The 23,627-nt window shown below is 49.3% G+C and overlaps 2 protein-coding genes across 4 annotated transcripts in view; one reads left to right on the top strand and one right to left on the bottom strand.

Moving 5' to 3' along the window:
* The window catches only part of ATP6V1B1 (ATPase H+ transporting V1 subunit B1), a 29,275-nt gene extending 6,201 nt beyond the window's left edge, over window positions 1-23,074 (top strand). The window contains exons 2-14 of one of the 3 annotated variants that reach the window (XM_050754449.1): window positions 1,523-1,578; window positions 15,646-15,744; window positions 15,937-16,030; window positions 16,620-16,697; window positions 17,540-17,679; window positions 18,520-18,621; window positions 19,189-19,286; window positions 20,424-20,547; window positions 20,808-20,958; window positions 21,217-21,299; window positions 22,072-22,176; window positions 22,369-22,498; window positions 22,596-23,074. In XM_050754449.1, coding sequence (XP_050610406.1) covers window positions 1,523-1,578; window positions 15,646-15,744; window positions 15,937-16,030; window positions 16,620-16,697; window positions 17,540-17,679; window positions 18,520-18,621; window positions 19,189-19,286; window positions 20,424-20,547; window positions 20,808-20,958; window positions 21,217-21,299; window positions 22,072-22,176; window positions 22,369-22,498; window positions 22,596-22,759 — 1,424 coding nt within the window. In that variant the 3' untranslated portion in view covers window positions 22,760-23,074. Of the gene's footprint in view, window positions 1-1,522; window positions 1,579-14,527; window positions 14,646-15,645; window positions 15,745-15,936; window positions 16,031-16,619; window positions 16,698-17,539; window positions 17,680-18,519; window positions 18,622-19,188; window positions 19,287-20,423; window positions 20,548-20,807; window positions 20,959-21,216; window positions 21,300-21,654; window positions 21,707-22,071; window positions 22,177-22,368; window positions 22,499-22,595 lie in introns of those variants that run through there. The other 2 variants (XM_050754451.1, XM_050754450.1) reach the window with 2 other exon arrangements.
* On the bottom strand, window positions 12,247-13,936 carry LOC126934079 (elongin-C-like). Its single transcript, XM_050754540.1, has one exon. It carries the CDS (start codon window positions 13,323-13,325, stop codon window positions 12,768-12,770), a length of 558 nt encoding a protein of 185 aa, XP_050610497.1. The 5' UTR covers window positions 13,326-13,936; the 3' UTR covers window positions 12,247-12,767.
* Window positions 23,075-23,627: the final 553 nt, after the last annotated feature.

Genomic DNA, 23,627 nt, shown 5'->3' with positions numbered 1-23,627 from the left:
GAGAGAGAGGCAAGGAGGCTCTGGTCCTTCACCCCATGGAGTCATCTCTAGAGCCTGTTTCCCAGTGCAGAGGAACGACCCGCTATGAAGGAAGCAGGGACACCTCCTTGATGGGAATAGGAAGGAAAAAGAGGGTGGCTCAGGTGCAGGCCAGTCAGGTCTGTAAGGTAGGTTTGAAGGCAGGGAACTGAGGGAGTTCCCCTGCTACGGCAAAGTGCAAGTTGAACTTGTCATCTCTGGCTGTCCTCGAGGCCCAGAGTTTTCCAAATGGTTCTTACACTTGGAGGATCCTTGTAAAGATCTGTGCAAGAATCACTGTGCCCAGTCGGTCTTCCTAGTTTAAGTCCTGGTGAAAAGAGCTTAGATCAAACAAAAATAAGAAGTTTGACCACAGATATCCAGATTGGGAAGGGGAGGGACTTCTGGTTTTTCTTTGGCATGTGGTGGCTTGGGGCCAGGCTTGTCCAAAGCAGGAGGGTAAGTGAGCCGAGAACCAGTGTGGTCCAGCAAGAAGCACAAGGCGGGGTCCCAGCTCCAGCTCTGCCACAGATGTGCTGTGTGGCCCTGGCCAAGGCTTCTCACACTTCTGGGCCCCATTTTCCTTGCCTGTGAAAGAGGGGTTGGGCCACTCCCCTCTGCATCCTGCCAGCCTGTGACTGACCCAGTGGCCTCACAGGCCCCATGCCCACCTTGCCAAGTGCCTTCATTTCAGGTGTCTCATCTCATTGGTGCATCACAAGAACCCCAGAGAAGGGCACTGGTATCCCAGGACTATGGGCAAGGGATTGTCCCAGGTCTCTCAGCCAGCCTCTAGCAGAACCAAAACTACGCTTGCCTCCTGCCAGTCCACAGCTTCTTCTATGGGAGTTTGGAAGTGTTTCTTGACATCTAACCCAATTCCCTGTGCAAGCTGAGCTCATTTCCCATGTGTGGGTCTCTGCAGCTGCCACATCTGCAGGCATTTCCCTCCTTCCCCTGCCTTTGCACTCCCTCCCCTCCCATGCTGAGCACCCAGTGAGCCTGGGGAGTCCAGAAACCTTGTGATGAGAGCAGAAGCCCCATTTGGTTTTTCTCACTGACACCTGCACCCCCTACACACCACACACACACAGTCCTGGTGAGGGCAGAGGAGGGCACTTTTCGGCCACAGCCGGGGGCCGGGAACTTTTGGAAAATGTTTGGAGTGAGAGAGGATGGAGTGGGTGAGGTGGGGGTGGAAGCCAGAGGGGAAGCAGCCCCAGGGATGAGAGGCCTCTGTGTGATGGGGGCGGACTCTGAGGAGGCCTCTGCCCTCTGCCCGGCCCTCCCCCAGCCTCCTGCAGGTGTCCGAGCAGCGGGGGCCCTGCGGGCAGGGGCATGACCCTTACAGCAATGGTGGCTGGCCCTGTCACAGCTAATGACCCTGACGGCCCAGGCTGGGAAGGAGGTGGGGTGTGGAGAGGAAGGGAAGGCGGAGGATGCCTCTGTGTGTGTGAGCAGGTGTTTGGGGTGAGACCCCTCCTCACCCCTGCCCCTCCCCCAGCCTACAGGACTGTGTGCAGCGTGAACGGGCCTCTGGTGGTGCTGGACCGGGTCAAGGTAAGACTCTTCCGCCGCCTCCCTGGCACTAAGGCCAAATCCCAGGGCGCCTCTCCCTTGCCCTGCAGGATTTCTTTTAAATTACCCTTTCCCTCCATGGCCCCCAGGGCCTGCTCTATTCTCTCCATCCAGGCACCCATTCCCACTCTCCTACCCTAGCTGTAACCGCAGCCATCCAAGCTTTCTCTTCCCTGCCTTTTCAGTAAAAACCATAAAAACCCATGGAGGCCCAGCCCTGGGCCTTGGGAAACTTGCTTCTACCCCTAACGAGTTGTCCTGCCTCCGTTTCCCCATCAGTGGCATGGGCATACCTAACCTCAGAGGAAGGCTGGACCGTAGCACGGTTGCACCTAACCTCCTCGAGGGCTAGACTCTCCCCACCCGCAGCTCTCACAGGATCTTCTTTTAAGGGGAAAGAGGAGGAGGTGGCGAGTCAATGCCAACTAAAATTTCTAGGGATCTTGATGACTTCCAAAGGCCTTTGGAATATCTCAGTCTCAGCAACATGGGTGGGAAGTGAAGTGGCCCCACCAAAGGTAAGTGGGCTGTGGGCTATTTTGTAGCCCCTGGGAAACTGGCAGACACTCACAGTATCTTGAGTCCTGGGGTTGGGAATTCTTGAGCCATAAAGAGCCCTGCAAAGGTACAAGATCACTCTCTTATCCTTCCTCCACCAACCAGCCCCAATCCCTCAGCCTCCCACCCCACGACCTAGCTGAGCAAACTGGAAGTCTCAGTGCCCCTTTGAACCCTCTTGTCCCAGCCCCCACACCTGCCAGCACCCATGTCTGTAGCTCCCTCCCACCCCACTGCTACCTTTTTATGGCAATGGCCTTGGGCTCCCAGCCTGGCACCCTCCTATCCTCTTTCCATCCTCCAGCCTTTCAGACCTGATCCTTGCATCAAATTCGCCTAGGGCTCCCCGGTGCCCTCAGCTTACAGGTCTTTTCTTTTCTTTTTCTTTTTCTTTTTTTTTTTTTTTTGTGAGACAGAGTCTCACTCTGTCGCCCAGGCTGGAGTGCAGTGGCGCAATCTCGGCTTACTGCAAGCTTCGCCTGCCGGGTTCACGCCATTCTCCTGCCTCAGCCTCCCCAGTAGCTGGGACTACAGGCGCCCACCACCACGCCCGGCTAATTTTTTAGATTTTTAGTAGAGACGGGGTTTCACCGTGTTAGCCAGGATGGTCTCTATCTCCTGACCTTGTGATCCGCCCGCCTCAGCCTCCCAAAGTGCTGGGATTACAGGTGTGAGCCACCACGCCCGGCCACTTACAGGTCTTTTCTATGAAGGTGGCTGCAAGCCTTTCCGCTCACGCTCATCACTCTCCCTTCCCTGTGTAAAAACTAACACCTGAAATAGTGTCTGCATGGGGCTGCCATTTGAGATCTCTGGGCACTTGCATATCATTTTTTAAAAATGTGATCAGTAATGTATGTTTATTAACAAATTAAATAACGAGATCTCGCCACCAGTTTCACTGCTATAATTTTAAAGTAGTGATGAGCACAAATAGGATTTTGAGATCTCTGCAAAAACTGTAACTGGTATGAAAATGTCTGTGATTTCTGATGGTGACAAAGTCACGGGTCCTGTGGAACTGCCAATTCTACTGTGGTTTGTTGCTTACATTCAGAACTAGAGGAAACACTAAATTTCTGTAAACGTTAATGAATGTAAAAATATAACTTTCCCATCCAAGATCACAGAACCCCTGAGTTCTCTCTGTAGACTCTGAGACAGGTTCCAGGCAAAGAACTCTTCTCACAATTAGTTGGACAAGAGGACAGAGTATGTGGAAAGGAACGACAAAGATTGCAGGCTTGTGTCTGGGTATTTTATTATAGACACACAATAATTGTACATATTCCTGGGGTACACAGTGATGTTTTGATTTATATAATGCATAGTAATCAGGTCAGGGCAATTAGCATATCCATCATCTCCAGCATTCTTTCTTTGTGTTGGGAATATTAGTATCCTTTTTCTGGCTATTTGAAGACATATGTATATATATTTGTTAACTACAGTCATGGACAGTCATCCTATTGTGGTATAGAACACTAGAACTTATTGCTCCTGGCTAGCTGTAATTTTGTGCACGGATTTTTCCCTCTGCCTCCTATCCTACCCTTCCCCCTGTTCCCTCCCTCTGACTCATCCCCAGGGTTGAGAGGTCACCTTCTCCTGGATGCCTCTCCCTCTTTTCTACTTTTTGTGGTTTTATTAGTGGCATCCATTGAGGCATTTGGTCAAGATCTGGCCACATATCTCCTCCCTGCCCTTCCCCACACACACCGTGCCCTGCTATTGGCCATGAACTGTGTTTTGTTCGTCTTTAGCTCCAGAAGCCCAACACAGCATTTTTACTGAACACGTAGGCTATAGTAGGTGCTCAGTATGTTTGCTCAAAGGAAAGGTGAGTACATTAATGAGATAAATGAATGAATAAATGTTAGCATGACTAGCTATGGACCTGTCAAAACCTGAGCCAGCAATATTAAAGAAATCAGACCCATTCGTTGCTAGCAAACAGATTCTGAGTTCATAGGGACATTACCGTTTGACCCCCCAGTGTAAGGGATGCCCCAGGAGGAAGTGTGGCTGAGTAGTTAAGTGTAGCACACTGGGTTTGGATTTTAATCCCAGCTCCATCCCACTCTTTTCTACTAGCTACCTGCCAACCCCAGATCAACAGCATCAGTACCACCCAGGAACTTGTCAGAAATACAAATTCTTGGGCTCCACCTCAGACCGGCAGAATCAGAAACTCTGGGGGCAGGGCCCAGAAGTCTGTCCTCACAAGCCTTCCAGATGAACTGATGCTTAGAGAACCATCGATCTAGGATTGCAAGTCCCAGTTTCCTCATCTATTAAATAATAATAGGGTTATTGTGAGGGTCACATCAGACAAATGTAGTATTATTCTCCCTTGAGAATAGCCAGCAGTATTTCTGCCTGGAATGCAGAAATGCTAATAAGCCTGATTAAACAGTTGGTGCCACCTCCTGCCCCTCTCCACCTCCACCACACTCTCCACCACACCTGCCATTCCCCATGGGACCCAGGGTGGCATGGAGTCGGAACCTATACAGGTGTCCACCTTCTCCACTGTAAAATGAGGCCGACCTAGGAAACCAGAACTAGGTCCCCAGATCTGTGGTTCTGCGACTATCGTTTGCATCTGTAGCTTTGGCAGAGAAAATAATTGGGTGGTGGAGGCACCTCTCCGCATTCCTCTCCTCTGCCCCTACCCGTTTCCCTCTTCCAGGATTTAGCAAATGCTACAGCGTTTCTACAGCGCCACCTTCTGCCCACATTGAATCACACAGGCAATTACTCTTCCTGCTTCCGTCCTCAAATGTAAGAACATTTGAGAGAAGAATTTTGTGTAGATCAGAGGTTCTTAGTTTAGGGAATTAGGCCCTTGAAATTGTGTGCAAACCTCTGAAGGTATGCATGAATGTGCCTGTGCATTTTTCTGGGAGGAGTTTCTACAGTTTCATCTGATTTTCCAGATGTTTGTGACCCAGAAAAGGCTAACTGATTTGCAGAAGTTGAACAAGCATCAGAATATCGGGGGTGCAGGGGGCTTGTTGACGGGCAGATTGCTGGGCCCCACCCTAGAGCTCTGATGCAGCATGTCTGGCGTAGGAGGCCCAAGAATGTACATTTCTATCAAATTCCTAGGTGATGCTGCTGGTATGGGGACCACACGGAGAACCTCTGTTCTAGAGAATTTTCTGACTCCTGTATTCTGTGATTCAAATTGCTCCCTGTTTGAGAACTGGAGTAAGCACTCACCTTAACCACCGGACTCGACTCCCAATGTCTGTGGCTGCTTTCAAAAGAGTCTGCATCAGCTCTGAAGACAATTTCCAAAGAGGAGCTCCCGCACTGCCCTGGCCATTGTCAGCAGGAGGGACCTTAGAGGCAGCATTCCTGTGCACAAATCCCGACAGGCTTGCTAAGAACTTCCAGTCCTCTGTGTGTACGCAGCAGCTCCCTGGTGCCTGGCCACTTGCTGGTTGAGAGCTCAGGTGAATCTCCAGCACAGGGTTCCATTGCACTGCATCATGCCCTCTTCCTGCAGCCCTCTTAGTAACCCACAGTGAGAGTCGATGGGATCAGGCCTGCTCAGTATGCGGTTGGGAAATAGGGCCCCTTAAGATACAAGCTCCTGGACTCGCTATCCCCCAGTGGAATTCTCCCGGGCACCCACTGCCCTAACTGGTCAAGAGATGCCACCACCACCAACAACAACGACGAACAGCCAGCACACACTTAGAGCCTGGGGCTCTTCCTAAAGTTTCCAGACACTACACCCTCCATGCCTGGGTGTGAAAACCTGATGGCCCTTCCCCAGATCTGACCATAATTTTTGCTATTTAAAGTTCATTTTCTCTGATTTTATCCTTCAGGGACACAGAACACACCCCTCTCCTCTCCACCCTCCCTCCCTCCCTCACCCACATAAGCCCATATGAAAATCATCACTATTTATTTATTTATCTATTTATTGAGACGGAGTCTTGCTCTGTCGCCAGGCTGGAGTGCTGTGGCACGACCTCGGCTCACTGCAACCTTCGCCTCCCGGGTTCAAGCGATTTTCCTGCCTCAGCCTCCCAAGTAGCTGGGATTACAGAAAATGATCACTTTTAATCACTCCGCCTGATTTCTTTGGGGCACACTCTGGCCTGTGCTCTGTACAGCAACTTTTCCCCTGAGGTTAAAACAGCCCTCCGTCACCTCCAGGGAGGTAATAAACAATGAGGCAAGGCCCGTTTGGTATCGAAACACAGGTTATCAGAGTGGGAGACGAGCCGGGACGTGTGTTCCACGCGTTTCCCAGGCACTCGCTGTCCGTGCTCCTGGGCTCCCTCTTGTGGTTGAGAACCCAAGACGCCGGGGTTTTAGCACCTCCTCCCACCTCGGAGCCTTCCTCCTGGGCCGGCCTCCTGCTAAGGCCCCCACTCCGCAAGGCTGAGGGGTGGTTTGGGGAGCCACAGGTCACCTTCCTGGCATCCTCTTCACAGGACAAGGAGGGACCTAAGCTAGAGCTTCCTTCCGTGTGACTGTCAGAGCTGCAAACCTAGTCTCAAGTTCGACCAGCAGGGGTTCCTGGCGTAGTGGCCCCTACCCTGGTCACACCTTGCTGGGGAACTGGGCCCTTCGCTCCTCCCCCCAAGCCCTTAAGGTCACTAGTTTGTGGCCAGGAGGTGATAAAACGATAGTAATGATGATGATAATCACCAGCACTGTGCTGATAAGGCAAGTCCTCTATCTCTGATCTTTTTCATAACTACTTTGGCTATTCTCAGACATTTATGTGAACTTCAAAATCATTTTATTAAATTTTAAAATAAACGATAATCCATTAGGGTTGGATTACATTTATATACTTTTTAAAAGGATTCATGTTTTTATGCTAGTAAGTCATTCTGTCTTGGAAGACAATAATGTTCTTCATTGTTTAGGACTTGTTTAATGTTATTCCATAATATTTTTTTCTTGTATCTTTCTTGTTTATTTATAGCTATTTTATGAGTTTTGGCCCTATTGCGGATGGGATAGTCTTCTCCATTGCTTCTTCTAACTGGTTACTACTAAAATAGAAAAAAAAAAGGGGGGGATGATTTTTATATATTTGTCTTATAAACAGCCAAATTATCTTATTCATTCTAAAACTTTTTTCTAAATCAGAGCCTCTTGAGTTTTTCTAAAGTATAATATAATCTGCAAATAAAGGGAATTATGTCTCTTTTTCCATCAGCATACTTTTACTTTACTTTTTATTTTGAGACAATTTCAATTTTATAAAAATTTTCAAAAATAAAAATAGTAGTAGGAACATCCATGTCACCAACTGTTAACATACTATCTCACTTGCTCTATCATTTGCTCTCCATGTGTGGCTGTGCGTGCATCATTTTTTCCTGACACTTTTTTTTTTTTTTTTTTTTTGACACAGAGTTTCACTCTTGTTGCCAAGGCTGGAGTACAGTGGCAAAATCTTGGCTCACTGCAACCTCCACCGGCCGTTCAAGCGATTCTCCTGCCTCAGCCTCCCGAGTAGCTGAGATTACAGGTGCCCTCTACCACGCCCGGCTAAGTTTTGTATTTTTAGTAGAAACAGGGTTTCACCATTTTGACCAGACTGGTCTTGAGCTTCTGACCTCAGGTGATTCACCCACCTCAGCCTCCCAGAGTGCAGGGATTATAGGCATGAGCCACCACACCTGGACTTCCTGAATCTTTTGAGGGTATGTTAAGCTCAAGTACTTAAGTGTGTATTTCCTAAGAATTAAGATATTCTTTTATATACCCACAGTAGAGCTATCAACTTCTGAAATTTATACTCATACAATACTTTAATCTACCATCCATATTCCAATTCCCAGGTAAGCTGATAAATTGGAATATAGCATTTTTTTTCTTCACTCCAGTATAGGATCTAGTCTAAGGTCAGGTATTGCATTTGTCATGTCTGTCTAGCTTCCTATCATCTGGAACATTTTCCCACAGCCTTTGTTTGACATTTTGAAGAATACAGTCACCTCCCACCACCATCTTTAAAAAAGTGGAACATTCGGCCAGTTGTGGTGGCTCACGCCTGTAATCCCAGCACTTTAGGAGGCTGAGGCAGGCAGATCACCTGTGGTTAGGGGTTCGAGACCAGCCTGACCAACATGGAGAAACCCCATCTCTACTAAAAATACAAAAAAATTGCTCGGCATGGTGGCGCATGCCTGTAATCCCAGCTACTCAGGAGGCTGAGGTAGGAGAATCATTTGAACCCAGGAGGCAGAGGGGTTGCAGCGAGCCGAGATCGCGCCATTGTACTCCAGCCTGGGCAACAACAGCGAAACTCTGTTTCAAAGAAAAAAAAAAAAAGGACATTTTCTGTTTATGTTTAATTTTCTCTTTTCTTTTTCTGGTCTTACTGTATAAACAAAAACTTCCAAAACAATGTTAGGTAACAATTGTGATATAGGTATCTGTGTCTGTTACTGATTTTTATTGGAAATGAAAGTAACTTTCACATTTTACCATGTACAAGGATGCTGATGTTGGTTTTGGTCAATAGTTTAGTGTTCAAGTAGTTGCTTTCCATTCCTGTTTTATATAGAATTGTATTAGAAACAGATGCTTGGCCAGGCACAGTAGCTCACCCCTATAATCCCAGCACTTTGGAGACCAAGGCTGGCAGATCACCTGAGGTCAGGAGTTCGAGACCAGCCTGGCCAAGATGGTGAAACCCCGTCTCTACCGAAAATACAAAAAATCAGCCAGGCGTGGTGGTGTGCGCCTGTAATCCTAGCTACCTGAGAGGCTGAGGAAGGAGAATTGCTTGAACCCGGGAGGCAGAGGTTGCAGTGAGCCGAGATCTCACCATTGCACTCCACCCTAGGGGACAGAGTAAGATTCTGTCTCAAAACCAACAAACAAGCGAAACAGATGCTGAATTTTATCAAAAGCCTTTCGGCTTCTATTTACATAATCTTGTAGGATTTGTTTTTAATCTATGTTGACGAACTCTCTATTATTATAATTTTTGTTATCAAATGTTGACAAATTCCATAATGTTGATTGCTCTAGTCTTGCATTCTTGGATTAAATCCTACTTGGTCATACATATTTATTTAATACACTGCTTGATTAGACTAATAATTTATTTCTGCATCTATGTTAATAAGAGAAATTGATCTATAGTTTTCCTGTTGGTACTATCTTTAATGTATTTGGGAGTTAGGGGGGCTTTCTATTTGGTAGTTGTTTCCTTCTAATTGTTACTCATTTTATTTTATTAGTTTAACTAGTTCCTCCAGTACAAGGCTGAATAGAATGAAAATAGCAGAGATTCTCGCTTTGCTCCTAATTTTAAAGGGAATGCTTTATGCATCATATCATTGAATATCATATTTTCTGTAGGGTTTGTTTGTTTTTTGTCGAGACAGGGTCTTGCTGTGTCACCCAGTGCAGTGGTGCGATCTCAGCTCACTGCAACCTCCGCCTCCCAGGTTCAAGCGATTCTCCTGCCTAAGCTTTCCCAATAGCTGGGATTACAGGCATGCGCTACCACACCTGGCTAATTTTGTATTTTTAGTAGAGATGAGGTTTCACCACGTTGGCCAGGCTGGTCTCAAACTCCTGACCTCAAATGATTCGCCCACCTCAGTCTCCCAAACTGCTGGGATTGCAGGCATGAGCCAATGCACCCAGCCTATTTAGGGTTTTTTGAGGATATTCTTTTTGGGGTTAAGAAATTTTCCTTTTATTTCCTGTTTTCAAAGAGTACTTTTGTTCTTTTTGGTTTTGGTTTTAATCATGGATGGGTTGTTTTTTTTGTTTTGTTTTGTTTTGTTTTTTTGAGACGGAGTCTCGCTCTGTCCCCCTGGCTGGAGTGCAGTGGTGCGATCTCGGCTCACTGCAAGCTCCGCCTCCCGAGATCATGCCATTCTCCTGCCTCAGCCTTCTGAGTAGCTGGGACTACAGGCGCCCGCCACCGCGCCCGGCTAATTTTTTTGTATTTTTAGTAGAGACGGGGTTTCACCGTGTTAGCCAGGATGGTCTCCATCTCCTGACCTTGTGATCCGCCCGCCTCGGCCTCCCAAAGTGCTGAGATTACAGGTGTGAGCCACTGCGCCCGGCTGGATGGGTTTTTTTAAAAAAACTTTTTTCAAAATGTTTTTAGATGTTCATAGTTTTTAATCTTTTAATTTGTTAATAAGGTGAATTATATGAATAGATATTCTCATACTAGACCAGACTAACATTCCTAAAATAATCCCAACTTGGTCTTTTAAAATTTCTGTTTGTGTGTATATGTTTATCTTTATTTCTTTTCTTTACTATTTTGGCTTACAACTTGGTCTTTTTTATGCATTGCTAGATTGGATTTGTTAATATTTTGTTAGGATTTGTGCATCCATGTTCATGAGTGAGATTGCCTACCAGTTTCCCATAATTATTTTATTTTGGTATCAAGGCTATAATTGCCTCATAAAATGAGTTAAATACGGTACCTTCTCTTCCCAGCTTTGAAGAGCTTAAGTTTAAAAGTGTTTATTCCTTGACTGTTAGAACTCACTGCTAAAACTATCTGGGACTGGTGTTTTCTTTGCTTATTTAATATCTTCAAGATTTCAGGATTATTCTGGCTTTCAATTTCATTTTCAGTTGGCTTTGGTTTGAGTTATGTTTATCCATTTCATCTAATTTCTCAAATGTGTTGCATAAAATTGTTCATAGTTCCTTTCATTATCTTTTAAATATTATCAGTTTATCTAGTTGTGACTTTTTTTATTCCAACAATTATTTATTGATGCCTTTCTTATTTCTTAATCTGTGTTGCCAGCAATTTGTCTGTTTCAGTCAGCTTTTCAAAAAACCAGTTGGCTTTGTTGGTCTTCTCTATTATATATTTGTTTTCTGTTTTAATAATTTCTACTCTTATTTCCTCTACTTTCTTTGGGGTTTTAATGCTGTTCTTTTTTCTGACTTCTCACATTGCATACTTTTAGCTTCTTCAACTATTTTTCTTATCTAATATAATCATTTAAAGCTTTAAATGCTTCACACATATGTTGATATACAGCTTTTCACTATTACAGGAGCTAAATGTTTTCTAATTCTGATATAAATGCTTCTATACTTAGAATGCTTTTCTTCCAAATGTAAGAGGTTTTTCTGACTTTTTTTTTTTTTCTGTCGTTATTGATTTCTAACTTACTCTTATGGTCAGAGAACATGGTACAGCTTTATATCTTTTATAGATCGTGGCACAAAAGGATGACCTCCTCATTCTTTTCCAGATAATCTGTTATTTCAGTCTTGATTGCCTCTAATGACAAAAGGTAATTCAGAAGAGTGCTTTAATTTCCCAGAATATTAGGAATTTGGGAGGAAAGTGTTATCTTTTTACCATCAATTGTTTGTTTGTTGTTTTGGGTTTTTGTTTGGTTTGGTTTGGTTTTTTGTAGAGATGAGTCTCACTGTGTTGCCCGGGCTGATCTCAACCTCCTAGGTTCAAGTAGTCCTCTCACCTCAGCCTCCCAAAGTGCTGGGATTACAGGCGTGAGCCACTGTGCCTGGAACCATTAATTTTAGTTGGATTAAGATTATAGCTTACTCCCTGGAGTAAATCAGCCACCTGGGAAGTGAGGTGAGGGAGCCTAGGGGACGCAATGCGTTTGCTCCAGGACTTTTTCCAGGAAGAAGGTGCAGGTACGGGGCTTAGATCTCTTGGTGCTTATGACAGCTGATGATGAGTGTCAATGGGGATGGTGTGTTCTGCTAGCCCAGCTTCCCTGGCCAAGTCTGTGGTCTCCTCTAGCTGTGGGTAAAGACTGGGACTGGGTGGCTCCCAGAGCAGGCACAGACAGCAGAGCTTAGGGATTCCCCGGGACAAAGCTCTACCTGCCCATGTGCTGCCTGTGATCCTGGAGGGACAGCCTGATGGTTTGTTGGTTTGGATTGGTTTGGTTTGGTTTTCTGAGACAGGGTCTCACTCTGTCACCCAGGCTGAAGTGGGACATGATCATGCAGTGGCATAATCATGGCTCATTGCAACTTTGACCTCCTGGGCTCAAGTGATCCTCCTGTCTCAGCCACCTGACTATCTGGGACCCTGATGTGTTACAAAAATTGAAATATAATTTGTGTACTGTGAATTCAGTGGCTTTTAGTATACTCACAGAGTTATGCAAACATCATCATGATCAAATTCCAAAGCATTGTCATCACCTCAAAAAGAAACCCCATGTCCATTAGTTCTCACTCCAGTCCTCCCTCTCCCAGCCCTGAGCTAATCTACTTTCTGTCTTTATGGAGTTGCCTTTTCTGGACATTTTCTATTAACAGAACTGTGTAATATGTGGCCTGTTGTGCCTGGCTTTTTTCACTTAGCATAATATTTTCAAGGTTCATTCATGTTGCGGCATCTATCAGTACTTCCTTTTTTTTATGAATTGGCATATTTATTTCTCAGTTTGTGAAAATGTCCTTAATTTGTTGATGTAACAAACAAATTTCAACTCTGATTGCTATGCAAAAAACAAATCTGCTTTGCAATGAACTTTATATAATTCAACTGCATACAGGCAACACACTATGTATGAAAAAATTGCTAACTGAAGCTTGGGTATTAACTACTGAAAAGAGTTAACAGTTGATTATAATTTTTTTTTTTTTTAACAGTCTAGGAAGGTGGCAGCCAGCAGCAGTTCTAACACAATTACGGGTGCTATCGGGAATTCGGGAATCTTGGCGGAGCTGGTAGTGTAGTGAAACTTGTTCGCAAAATACAAACATACTTTTAATAGCACATGTGAACGGATCTCTCTAAAATTGACCTCATTGGTTTTGTTCTCAGCAAACTGATCTGGGCCACTCAACATAGATTTTATAGTGCCTGGTGCTGATGTATGTTCTCTTTTTACAGTACATTCATGACCATCAGATGATATCGATTTGACATACATGGCATCAGGGCCTTCGCAGCCACCATGGGTTTTCTCCCCTCCATCCATTTTTTTCTTATGAAATCCTCCTTTGCTTCCCAAGGATCTTGAGAAGTTTTTCACTAGCCCCGCAGCCACCATAGCTGGGTCCACATGTACCACCATAGCCCCATTCCAGGGCCGCCCCTTGAGCTGGCTGCCTGCCCCCATGGGTTCCAGGGCAGTCTCTTCCTTTTTAATGCTGAATAATATTCTACTGTATGAATACACCATATTTTGTTTATCCATTCATCAGTTGATGGACATTGAGTTATTTTCACTTTTGGCTATTATGAATATTGCCAGACTGCTTTCCAAAGTGGCTGCACTGTTTTCTATTCCTCCCAGCACTGTACGAGCATTCAAATTTCTTCACATCCTCAACAACACTTGTTATTATCTATCTTTTTATTGTATTGTATTGTATTGCATTGTATTGAGACGGAGTCTTGCTCTGTTGCCCAGGCTGGAGTACAGTTGTGTGATCTTAGCTCACTGCAACCTCTGCCCACCCCCAGCTCAAGGGATTCTCCTGCTTCAGCCTCCCAAGGAGCTGGGACTACAGATGCCTGCCACCATGCCTGGCTAATTTTTGTATTTTTGTAGAGACAAGAGTTTCACCATGTTCCCCAAGCTGATCTCAAACTCCTCATATGATCCATGTGCCTCAGCCTCCCAAAGTGCTGGGATTACAGGCATGAACCACCTCACCTTGCCTATCTTTTTTATTATAGCCATCCTAGGGTGTGTGAAGTGACATCTATCTCATTGTGGTTTTGATTTTCATTTCCCTAATAACTACTGATGTTGAGTATTTTATCTTGTGGCTATTGGCCATTTGTATGTTGTCTTTGGAGAAATGTTTTTTTTTTTTTTTTGAGACGGAGTCTCGCTCTGTCGCCCAGGCTGGAGTGCAGTGGCCGGATCTCAGCTCACTGCAAGCTCCGCCTCCCAGGTTCACGCCATTCTCCTGCCTCAGCCTCCCGAGTAGCTGGGACTACAGGCGTCCGCCACATCGCCCGGCTAGTTTTTTGTATTTTTTAGTAGAGACGGGGTTTCACCGCGTTAGCCAGGATGGTCTCGATCTCCTGACCTCGTGATCCACCCGTCTCGGCCTCCCAAAGTGCTGGGATTACAGGCTTGAGCCACCGCGCCCGGCCGAGAAATGTTTTTTCAAATCCTTTGATCAAATCCTTTTGATTATTGCATTTTAAAAGTTCTTTTTTTTTTTTTGGATGGAGTCTCACTGTATCACCCAGGCTGAAGTGCAGTGGTGCGATGTCAGCTCACTGCAACCTCTGCCTCCTGGGTTCAAGCGATTCTCCAGCCTCATCCTTCCAAGTAGCTGGGACCAAAGGTGTGCACCACCACAGCTGGCAATATATGCGTATATATATATATATATATATATATATATATATTTTCTTTTTTCTTTTTTCAGTAGAGACGGGGTTTCACCATGTTGCCCAGGCTGGTCTCAAACCCCTGACCTCAAGTGATCTGCCCGCCTCAGCCTCCCAAAGTGCTGGGATTACAGACATGAGCCACCACACCCAGCCTAAGAGTTCTGTATATATTCTGAATATTGGCCTGATTTTTAAAATTCCTGATCCCTGGAAGGACTACATAAGTCAATTCTAGTCCCATGCCACTGGTACTGAAAGACGCCTGTGAGCAGAGAGTCTTTCTCCTGGTGCCTCAGCAGAGGCAAGCACTTTGCCAGTGTGTTGACCCCTAGTCCACAGGGGCAGAAACAGATACGCTGTCCAGAACCCGAGGCAGCCCAATCATTACTACATCTTTTTTTTTTTTTTTTTTTTTTTTTTTTTTGAGATGGAATCTCACTCTGTCGCCTAGGTTGGAGTGCAGTGACCAGATCTCAGCTTACTGCAAGCTCCGCCTCCCGAGTTTACGCCATTCTCCTGCCTCAGCCTCCCGAGTAGCTGGGACTACAGGTGCCCGCCATCTCGCCCGGCTAGTTTTTTGTATTTTTTAGTAGAGACGGGGTTTCACCGTGTTAGCCAGGATGGTCTCGATGTCCTGACCTCGTGATCCACCCGTCTCGGCCTCCCAAAGTGCTGGGATTACAGGCTTGAGCCACTGCGCCCGGCATCATTACTACATCTTTATTGAGCTTTTACAAAGTGCCAGGCACCATGCTAATGGATCTGCATATATTATCTCATTTCTTCCCTATAGCAGCTGTGGGAAGTAGTATTATTATTATCCTCATTTTAAAGATGAGGAAACTAAAGCTCATTACTTATGACTTACGTATTTAATGAGTTACTGAAATTGTAAAGTAACTTCCACAAGGTCAGGCAGCTACTAAGCTTCAGAGTTTCAATTCTAACCTGGTCTTGCAACTCTGAAGTGGGTGCAACTGCCTCCCAAACAGAATTCAGACTTTCACTTTCCAGCCCCTCGAGTTCATTTCCACAAGTGTCTGGGCACAAGAGGGGAGAGAACTGCTTGGGACTGGGTCAGGGGTGGCCGGAGAAGTCTTTGAGGAGAAGGGACTTTGCCTCTGGTCTCACTGTCTCACATGGCTGCTCTCCCCTCCTGCCAGTTTGCCCAGTATGCGGAGATCGTCCACTTCACCCTCCCAGATGGGACTCAGAGGAGCGGGCAGGTGCTTGAGGTGGCTGGCACCAAGGCGATTGTTCAGGTGAGTGGGGTCAATGGGACATTGGCTAGTTAAATCAATGAATTAACCCATAAAGTTCCCACACTATCTTACAAACTCTGAAGGCAGGAGGAAATGGTCTATTTCCCTGAGAGTACAAAACATGTCCAGAATGGGTAGCCCTGTTCCCTCCAGCAGGCCCCTTAGTGGAGAAACTCCCTCTTGTTCCCACAGGTGTTTGAAGGGACATCAGGGATCGATGCCAGGAAGACCACTTGCGAATTTACAGGGGACATCCTACGGACTCCGGTGTCAGAGGACATGCTGGGTGAGGGACAGGAAGGAGAAGGGATGGAGGTGCTCCTCTGCCCTCCCAGCCCAGCTTCTCTGACCAAGCCCTCAGCACACTACACTGTCGCTCCCTGTTTATATGCCTGTCTCCCTGGTGGGCTCTTTGAGGTCTGGGGTGTGTCTTCTCTCTGATTCCTGACCCCAGCGCAGGGTCTGACATACAGGTGTTCAATAAATGAGGAAGGTGGGTTCAATAGACTAGAGACACAGTAGGTAGCCACCTATTTGGAGCCAGGCTGAAAGGGACTGCTAAACCTTGAATATCCCCTAATTCTCTCCCAAGACCTGGCCTGGCCCTCTCCTCTCTCTAGTCCTGGAATCCCCCATTAGAGTCATTGTCCTGGGCCAGGGCCTTGCCTGTAAAGGTTTCCAGGAGAGGAAGGAAGACTCTCACAGCAACAGTCACTGTAGCTGGCTCTCTGGGCTACCTGTGGGCTGCAGGGGAGGGGGACACGGGACACTCCTTTGGGGAGTGGGAGGGAGCTGGTGGTGGTGTGGAGGGTAGGCAGCAGTGAGGGACACAGGGCTAGCCTGAGCACCCTCCAACACTCCTCGCCCACACTCAGGTCGGGTGTTCAATGGCTCCGGCAAGCCCATTGACAAGGGGCCAGTGGTCATGGCGGAGGACTTTCTGGATATCAACGGTGAGTGACTGGAGGCACTGGATGGCTTCAGGACCAAGCCCTAACACCTTCCCCACTCTTGGAAGTTCTGCCCAGACTCATGAGCAGATCAGATGTGATGGGAGAGCAGTAAAGGCGTGCTCTATCCCCAAATCTTCCACTGAACCCCAACACTGCCATCAGCACTCCATGTCCATCCTCTGTAAAATGCCATCATCGTTGGGCAGTGCTCCATGCCTGCCCCAGGCCATCATGCCCCTGCCTTTGGCTTCCTGTCCACAATCCTGAGAGTGGGCTGCGGTGCTCTGCCAGCTCTCGTCCATTCAAGTGGGCACCTTCCCCAGGCCTCAAACCCTATCCCACCTGTTTACTGAGGACATGCTGGAGGCCTGTGGGGACCCATGGCTTGCCCTAGGCCACACAGAAAGTCAGTGGCCAAGCACAAAAGACTCATCTGCTCAGACAGGAGGTTGAGTCACCCGCAGGCCCTCTGAACCCTGCACTAGTACCTGGAGGTGGTGATGAGGGCTCTGCCCCCTTGGGCCCTAGAGCCTCAGCCTGAGTTTCCGCCTGCCTGCCACTTCCAAAGCACGAGGGCAGCGCTGTCCAAGGTAGCACTGGGCCTGTGGCTATTTAAATTTGAACTAATTCAAATAGAAAGAAAGTCCCATTTCAGAGCCACATGTCATGTGCTCTGTAGCCATTTGTATCTAGGGCTACATCAGGCAGCACGGCCAGAGCGCGTTTCTATCATCGCCAGAAGGCCCGTCAAACAGCGCTGCTCTGGAGTCTGGGGTCAGCGTTGAGGAGGTCAGGGAAGGGTTTGAACCCCTGAGCATGGCTCTGTGATCGCCCTCTCCCAGGCCAGCCCATCAACCCGCACTCCCGCATCTACCCGGAAGAGATGATTCAGACGGGCATTTCTCCCATTGACGTCATGAACAGCATTGCCCGTGGCCAGAAGATCCCCATCTTCTCAGCAGCCGGGCTCCCCCACAATGAGGTGAGGCCTGCATGGCCAGCAGGCACGGCTGGGGGAGGGACAGAGCAGTGGCTGGGCTGCTGGGCCAGTGAGGATGGCTCCTGTGCCAAGCAGGCAGGGGCTGGCGGGGCTGGGGTCACCAGTATCAAGACTGGCAGCTGTCTCCAGGCAGCTCAGGGACTCAGGACTGTACAAGATTTCCTCCAGGTCCAATCTTCAGGCTGCCCCAAGCAAGGGAGCCCATGGGGAGCTCCCAGAGTAGAAAGTCCTGCTCAGGGGAGCTCACAGCCCCTACCACTGTCCCTGCACTCATCTTTACTACCCGTTCCTGCTTCTCTCAACCACCACAGTGAACAGCCACTTCCTCTCAGAGCAGCTGGTGTGACAAGGTCTCGAGATGCTCCTCCAGACACCCAGCACCCCGACCACTCAAAATGGCCTGAGCGATCAGAGGGCATAAGTGCCCCCACCCTACTGTGACCCTTCCTTCCTGACTCTGGGCATGGTGTCTTGGAGGCCCACATACTGCAGGCCCAGGGCAACTCTGTGCCCAGATAGTCCCCCAGCAGGCTGTGGAAGGGTATGGCCCTGCCCTATGCCAAGGTGCCCAGACCCGTACGGAGGCAGCTGCTCTTTGGGACTGTTACTCTGTCCTGCCTCTCGTATCAGGCACCCCCAGCCCACTAGCAGCTGCACAATAGCCCCCACCCTCCACCTCAAGAAAGACTGTACACCTGGGGCAGCCCCTTCACCTCTCTGGGCTTGGATCCCTCCCACCAAAGGCCATGAGCCAGTGGTGCTCAATGGGGTGGGCGTCGGCTCCGACTGTGACGTACTCCCACCCAATCCACTCTGCCCTAGATTGCCGCTCAGATCTGCCGCCAGGCGGGGCTGGTGAAGAAGTCCAAGGCTGTGCTGGATTACCACGACGACAACTTCGCCATCGTCTTTGCAGCCATGGGGGTGAGGGACTTAGCAGACTGGCACGTTCTGGAGGCTGGGAGCAGGCAGCCTGTCTCCCTCAGCCCCTGGCATGACCTGATCTGATGGGGAAGCCATCAGTGTCCCGGCCAGCCAGGAGGGGTGAGGATGGGAGCAGTGACCAGGGCCATGTGGCCCTCAGGGTGTCCCAAAGGCAATCACAGTGGTAAGATGGGCCCTGGGTGGCCTGAAGGAGGGGAAGCCAGGGGATTTGGGGAGAAAAGATAGCTTCAGGAAGGGGAGGCCTGGGAGCCCAGGGAAGTGGGCAGAGCAGCAGCTGGTGACAGGAGGGGCAGGGATGGCACTGAGCAGAGCTGGACTTAAAGAAGTCTCAGCTTCTCCAGGGGCATCTGACGAGGCCCTGTGAGGACTGGGGCAGCAAACCCAGAGCCTGCCCTTTCCAGCCCCAGGGTCACCACCCCATGGCCATGGTGCCTAGCGACTGGTAGCTGGTCAGTCCACAGGCTTTCCTGAGGACAGCTGGGAGGGGCCGGGCCTTGCCCTCAGGCCACAGGGCCCTACCTCCAGCCGACCCTGCTGTGTATCCAGGTGAACATGGAGACAGCCAGATTCTTCAAGTCTGACTTTGAGCAGAATGGAACCATGGGGAACGTCTGCCTCTTCCTGAACTTGGCCAACGACCCCACGTGAGCTCTCCCCTGAGGCCCAAACTGCCCTCAGGTGGGCAGACCCTGTCCCCTTCCAAGACCTAGAGTGCCGGGGCTCCAGGGCATCCCAGAACTACAGCCACGGGCCATAGCTGGGAGAACAACCCTCATTGTGTAGATGGGGAAACTGAGGCCTGGGAAGGGCTAGGAAAGGCTAGCCTCCTAGGAAGGGCTAGGAAAAACCCGCAGACAGAGGGAGCCAGACCATGACTCTGCCTGCTGCCTGTGCCCTCTGCTCTTCCCACAACCCATGTCCAGCCACCATCCCAACTCAGGGCTCCTTATCTCCGTGTCACATCCACAAAGTCACCCCAAGGAGATCATTTCCCTAAACATTTGTTTAGAAAAACTGCTATTTTAAAAGTGTAGAAAATGGGAGTTTAAATCTGGCAGCCAGGTGGATAAAACAATTCTAATAAACTGTCCCGGGTGTTTCTGGAGGGTATTCCAGAAAGCAGATAATAGAATCCTGGAGGTGTTGGTGACATCCCCAAGGGGAAGAGCCACAGCCCCAAAGCTGGGAACTGAGAGTGTCTGAAGCCAAGGTACGGTGTTCAGGAGCGCTCCACGTGGGAAGGGTTTGTAGGGCTGGCAAGCATAGAGACAGGGACATTAGGTGTGCTTGGAGCAGTGAAAGGGACCTTGAGAGGAGCAGTGAGAGGGACGAAACCATCCAGAGAATGTGGGGTGAGAGTGCTCCAGCTGACCCAAGTGTGGGTGCCCTAGGGTAAGACAGAGGTAAAGCAGGTGCCCCCAACTCATCTACAGGGTGATATGCCAGAGTCCTTCCCCTTCAGCCCGCAGGGGACAAAAGCCACTCTCTTCGTCACCAGACAAAGTCCTGGCCCTGCCTGGCTTTTCCCACCCAACTTGCCTCCTGACCTCAGCCTCTGTCCCCTTTCCTACCTCGGACAGTAGGCGAGGTGTGTGTTGGAGTCTGCCTACTCCCGGGAACCGTGGTCCTGGCCTAGGGGATGGGGCCAAGGGCTCATCTTATCCATTCCTCTGCCACTATGCACAACACCAGCTTCCCAGTTCACCTTGCACTCAACCCCCGGGCTATGTGGAGCATTAGCCCAGGCTCCAGGCTCTCTCAACACCTGGCCACACCTCCAGGATCGAGCGGATCATCACCCCACGCCTGGCGCTGACCACTGCTGAATTCCTTGCCTACCAGTGTGAGAAGCATGTGCTGGTCATACTGACGGACATGAGTTCTTACGCAGAGGCCTTGCGGGAGGTGAGCTGGCTAGCAAGGGGTGTCAGGTTCCTCCCTACCCCTCCCTAAGCCTGACACCCCAGAGGGTCACCCTGCAAATAGAGGGGAGCTGGTCCACCCAAGCCTGCCCCACTCCCATGAGTTCCAGGGCTTGGTCTCAGCCTAGCCATTCCTCCCCTGCCCCCCACTCCATTTCTCACAGGGTCACTGAACTCCCACCCACCCTTCCTAGCTTCAGCCTCTCACTCCCTTTCTTACCTCAATGCCCATGGATATTGCAGGTCTCTGCTGCTAGAGAGGAGGTGCCTGGGCGCCGAGGCTTTCCTGGATATATGTACACAGACCTGGCCACCATCTACGAGCGGGCAGGCCGCGTGGACGGTCGGGGCGGATCCATCACGCAGATCCCCATCCTCACCATGCCCAATGACGGTAGCCTCCTCACAGCCCACTACCCTCCAGAGCTCCCCTGCCCTCCCTTTTCTGACCACACACTTAAAAAGCCCACATTGCTTTGCACAGATGTGCACCAGCGCTTTTCCTCCATTGAGATAGACACAGCCCTTTCCTCCACCATCCATGTCCCCCACACACCGCTATCACTCCCATGAGGGAAACAGAACCCAGGTGGCCCTGAGTGGTTGGAGACCTGGGCCCCACCCACACTGAGACCACTGTGTTTTCTTGTAGATATCACCCACCCCATCCCAGACTTGACGGGCTTCATCACCGAGGGACAGATCTACGTGGACAGACAGCTTCACAACAGACAGGTACTGCCCTGTCCCTGCCCACTTCCTGCTCTCAGCCCAGAGAAACACTGAGGAACAGATGTTCCACTGCCCCCGGGCATGAATTAGGAGGGGCCAGTCAAAGCGAACCCCAAACAGGAGACAGCCACAGGGAAGATTGCATGGTTCACAGACAGAAGACAGGCCTGAGCAGAATCTGGCTTACCTGGCTCTGGGATCTTGAGAAGATAATTTCATCTCTTGGATCCTAGGTTTCCTCATCCATAAAATGAGAATAATCAAATATATCATCCAGACGCATTGTGGAGGATAAAAATAAGTTGGCATATAGACAGCATCTGGCAGATAGTAAATACTATTTCCCTTCCCTTTCCAGTTATTTGCTTTGGTGGAGAGAAAACAACGGCTGACACACATCTGTCCTGTGTGTAGGTTAAAGGCGACCCCTATGACATTTTTCTCTTTGCTTGGCAGGTTTTTGTTTTTGTTTTTTTCAGCTATTAACCATTAAGCTTCAAAGAGGTTTTTGTCCACATTATCAAAAGTTTTGAAATACTGAGCCTTTTATTAACTAATGCCATGTCATCTACTCCCTCCACTGTTCTGTCTAGGGCCACATATGACAGCTGCATGCCCAAGCCCTAGACTTTGTGGGAGATAAGAGAGGGTGGGTGTGCCTGTTGACCCTCTGGAATGTAGAATAAATGAGGAGCTTCTCCTGAGAACAATTTGGGGACGGGGGGAGCAAAGCTTGAGTCCTGCTCTCCACCACTTCCTTTTTCTTCTCCCTCAGATCTACCCCCCCATCAACGTGCTCCCTTCCCTGTCGCGGCTGATGAAGTCAGCCATTGGGGAGGGCATGACAAGAAAGGACCATGGAGATGTCTCCAACCAGCTGGTAAGGAGGAGAGGGTCCGGGGCTGGTGGGTCCTCTAGTTTCAGAAGCTGAAGGTCTGAGCCCCATCTGAAGGACGAGCTTTTCTCCCGTCAAAATTCCTTTCCGAACGGGGTCCCAGCAGAGCCAGGTTGGGGGCTACTGGACTCCCGTGGTAAGCTCGCAGCGGACACCGACGCCTTGCCCCTCCCGCAGTACGCCTGCTATGCCATCGGGAAGGACGTGCAGGCCATGAAGGCAGTGGTTGGGGAGGAGGCGCTCACCTCTGAGGACCTGCTCTACCTGGAATTCCTGCAGAAGTTTGAGAAGAACTTCATCAACCAGGGTAAGGCGCGTCGCTGGCGTGGAGCCAGTAAACTCTTCACCCTCCTCCCGCCCCACACACATTTCTACCACTCCCGGGAATCCCGCTCTGTCCCTAGGCCCCTACGAGAACCGCTCGGTGTTCGAGTCGCTAGACCTGGGCTGGAAGCTGCTGCGCATCTTCCCCAAGGAGATGCTGAAGCGCATTCCGCAGGCCGTGATCGACGAGTTCTACTCCCGCGAGGGGGCGCTGCAGGACCTCGCGCCCGACACTGCGCTCTAACCCCGCGCGCCGTGGCGCCCCAACACCGGCAGGGACCCTGCCCTCGGTCCCGGGTCTCCCCTCCCTCGACACCCCAACCAGCGGCTTCTGCGCCGCCCTCCGCCCTCCGCTTTCCGCTGGCTCTGAGGTTGGCGGGGTGGGGGCGGCGCGCTCCATCCCTTTGCCTCTCTCGGTTGCTTTCCCGCGCTCCATGCCTCCCCCTCGATTCCCGGCGCTGCGGAAGAACAGAAGGTTGCGATGCCTTGCTCTGACGGGAGTATCTGTATTTTTATGTTAAAAGCCCACAAAATAAAAATAAAAAGTAACTGAGATGAATTTATCTTCGTCGAAAACAAGATTGGCAAAAGAAAGATAAAAATGAAAGGAAAAGATAATTGTTGAAGCTGGGGGCTGGGGTGATGAGTACAAGGAGTTCATTAAACTATTCTCCCTCTAAAAAATAAAAATTAAAATTAAAATTAAAAAAGCCCAGCGCGGAGCCTGAGGATGTTGTCCCAGCTACTCTGGAGGCTGAGACGGGAGGATCGCTTGAGCTCAGGAGTTCTGGTCTGTCGTGAGCTATGCTGATGTGGTGTCCACACTAAGTTCGGCATCAATATGGTGACCTCCCGGAGACGGGGGCCAGCAGGTTCCCTAAGGAGAGGTGAACAAGTCCAGGTCTGAAACCAAACAGGTCATAACTCCAGTGCTGATCAATAGCGGAATCGTGCCTGGGAATAGCCACTGCACTCCAGCCTGGGCAACATAGCGAGACTCATGCCTGTAATCCAAGCACTTTGGGAGGCCAAGGCGGGGGTCACTTGAGGTCAGGAGTTCGGGACCAGCGTGGCCAACATGGCGAAACCCCCGTCTCTACTAATACGAAAAA

Source organism: Macaca thibetana, chromosome 13 (genome assembly GCF_024542745.1).
Source record: "Macaca thibetana thibetana isolate TM-01 chromosome 13, ASM2454274v1, whole genome shotgun sequence".
Taxonomy (NCBI): Eukaryota; Metazoa; Chordata; class Mammalia; order Primates; family Cercopithecidae; genus Macaca; species Macaca thibetana.
The sequence above is the reverse complement of the archived record's forward strand: the minus strand, read 5'-3'. Positions and strand labels throughout refer to the sequence as shown.

Bases quoted from the DNA above. Each gene is read 5' to 3' on its own strand.
- LOC126934079 (XM_050754540.1), bottom strand. From the start codon at position 13,325: ATGGATAAACAAAATATGGTGTATTCATACAGTAGAATATTATTCAGC.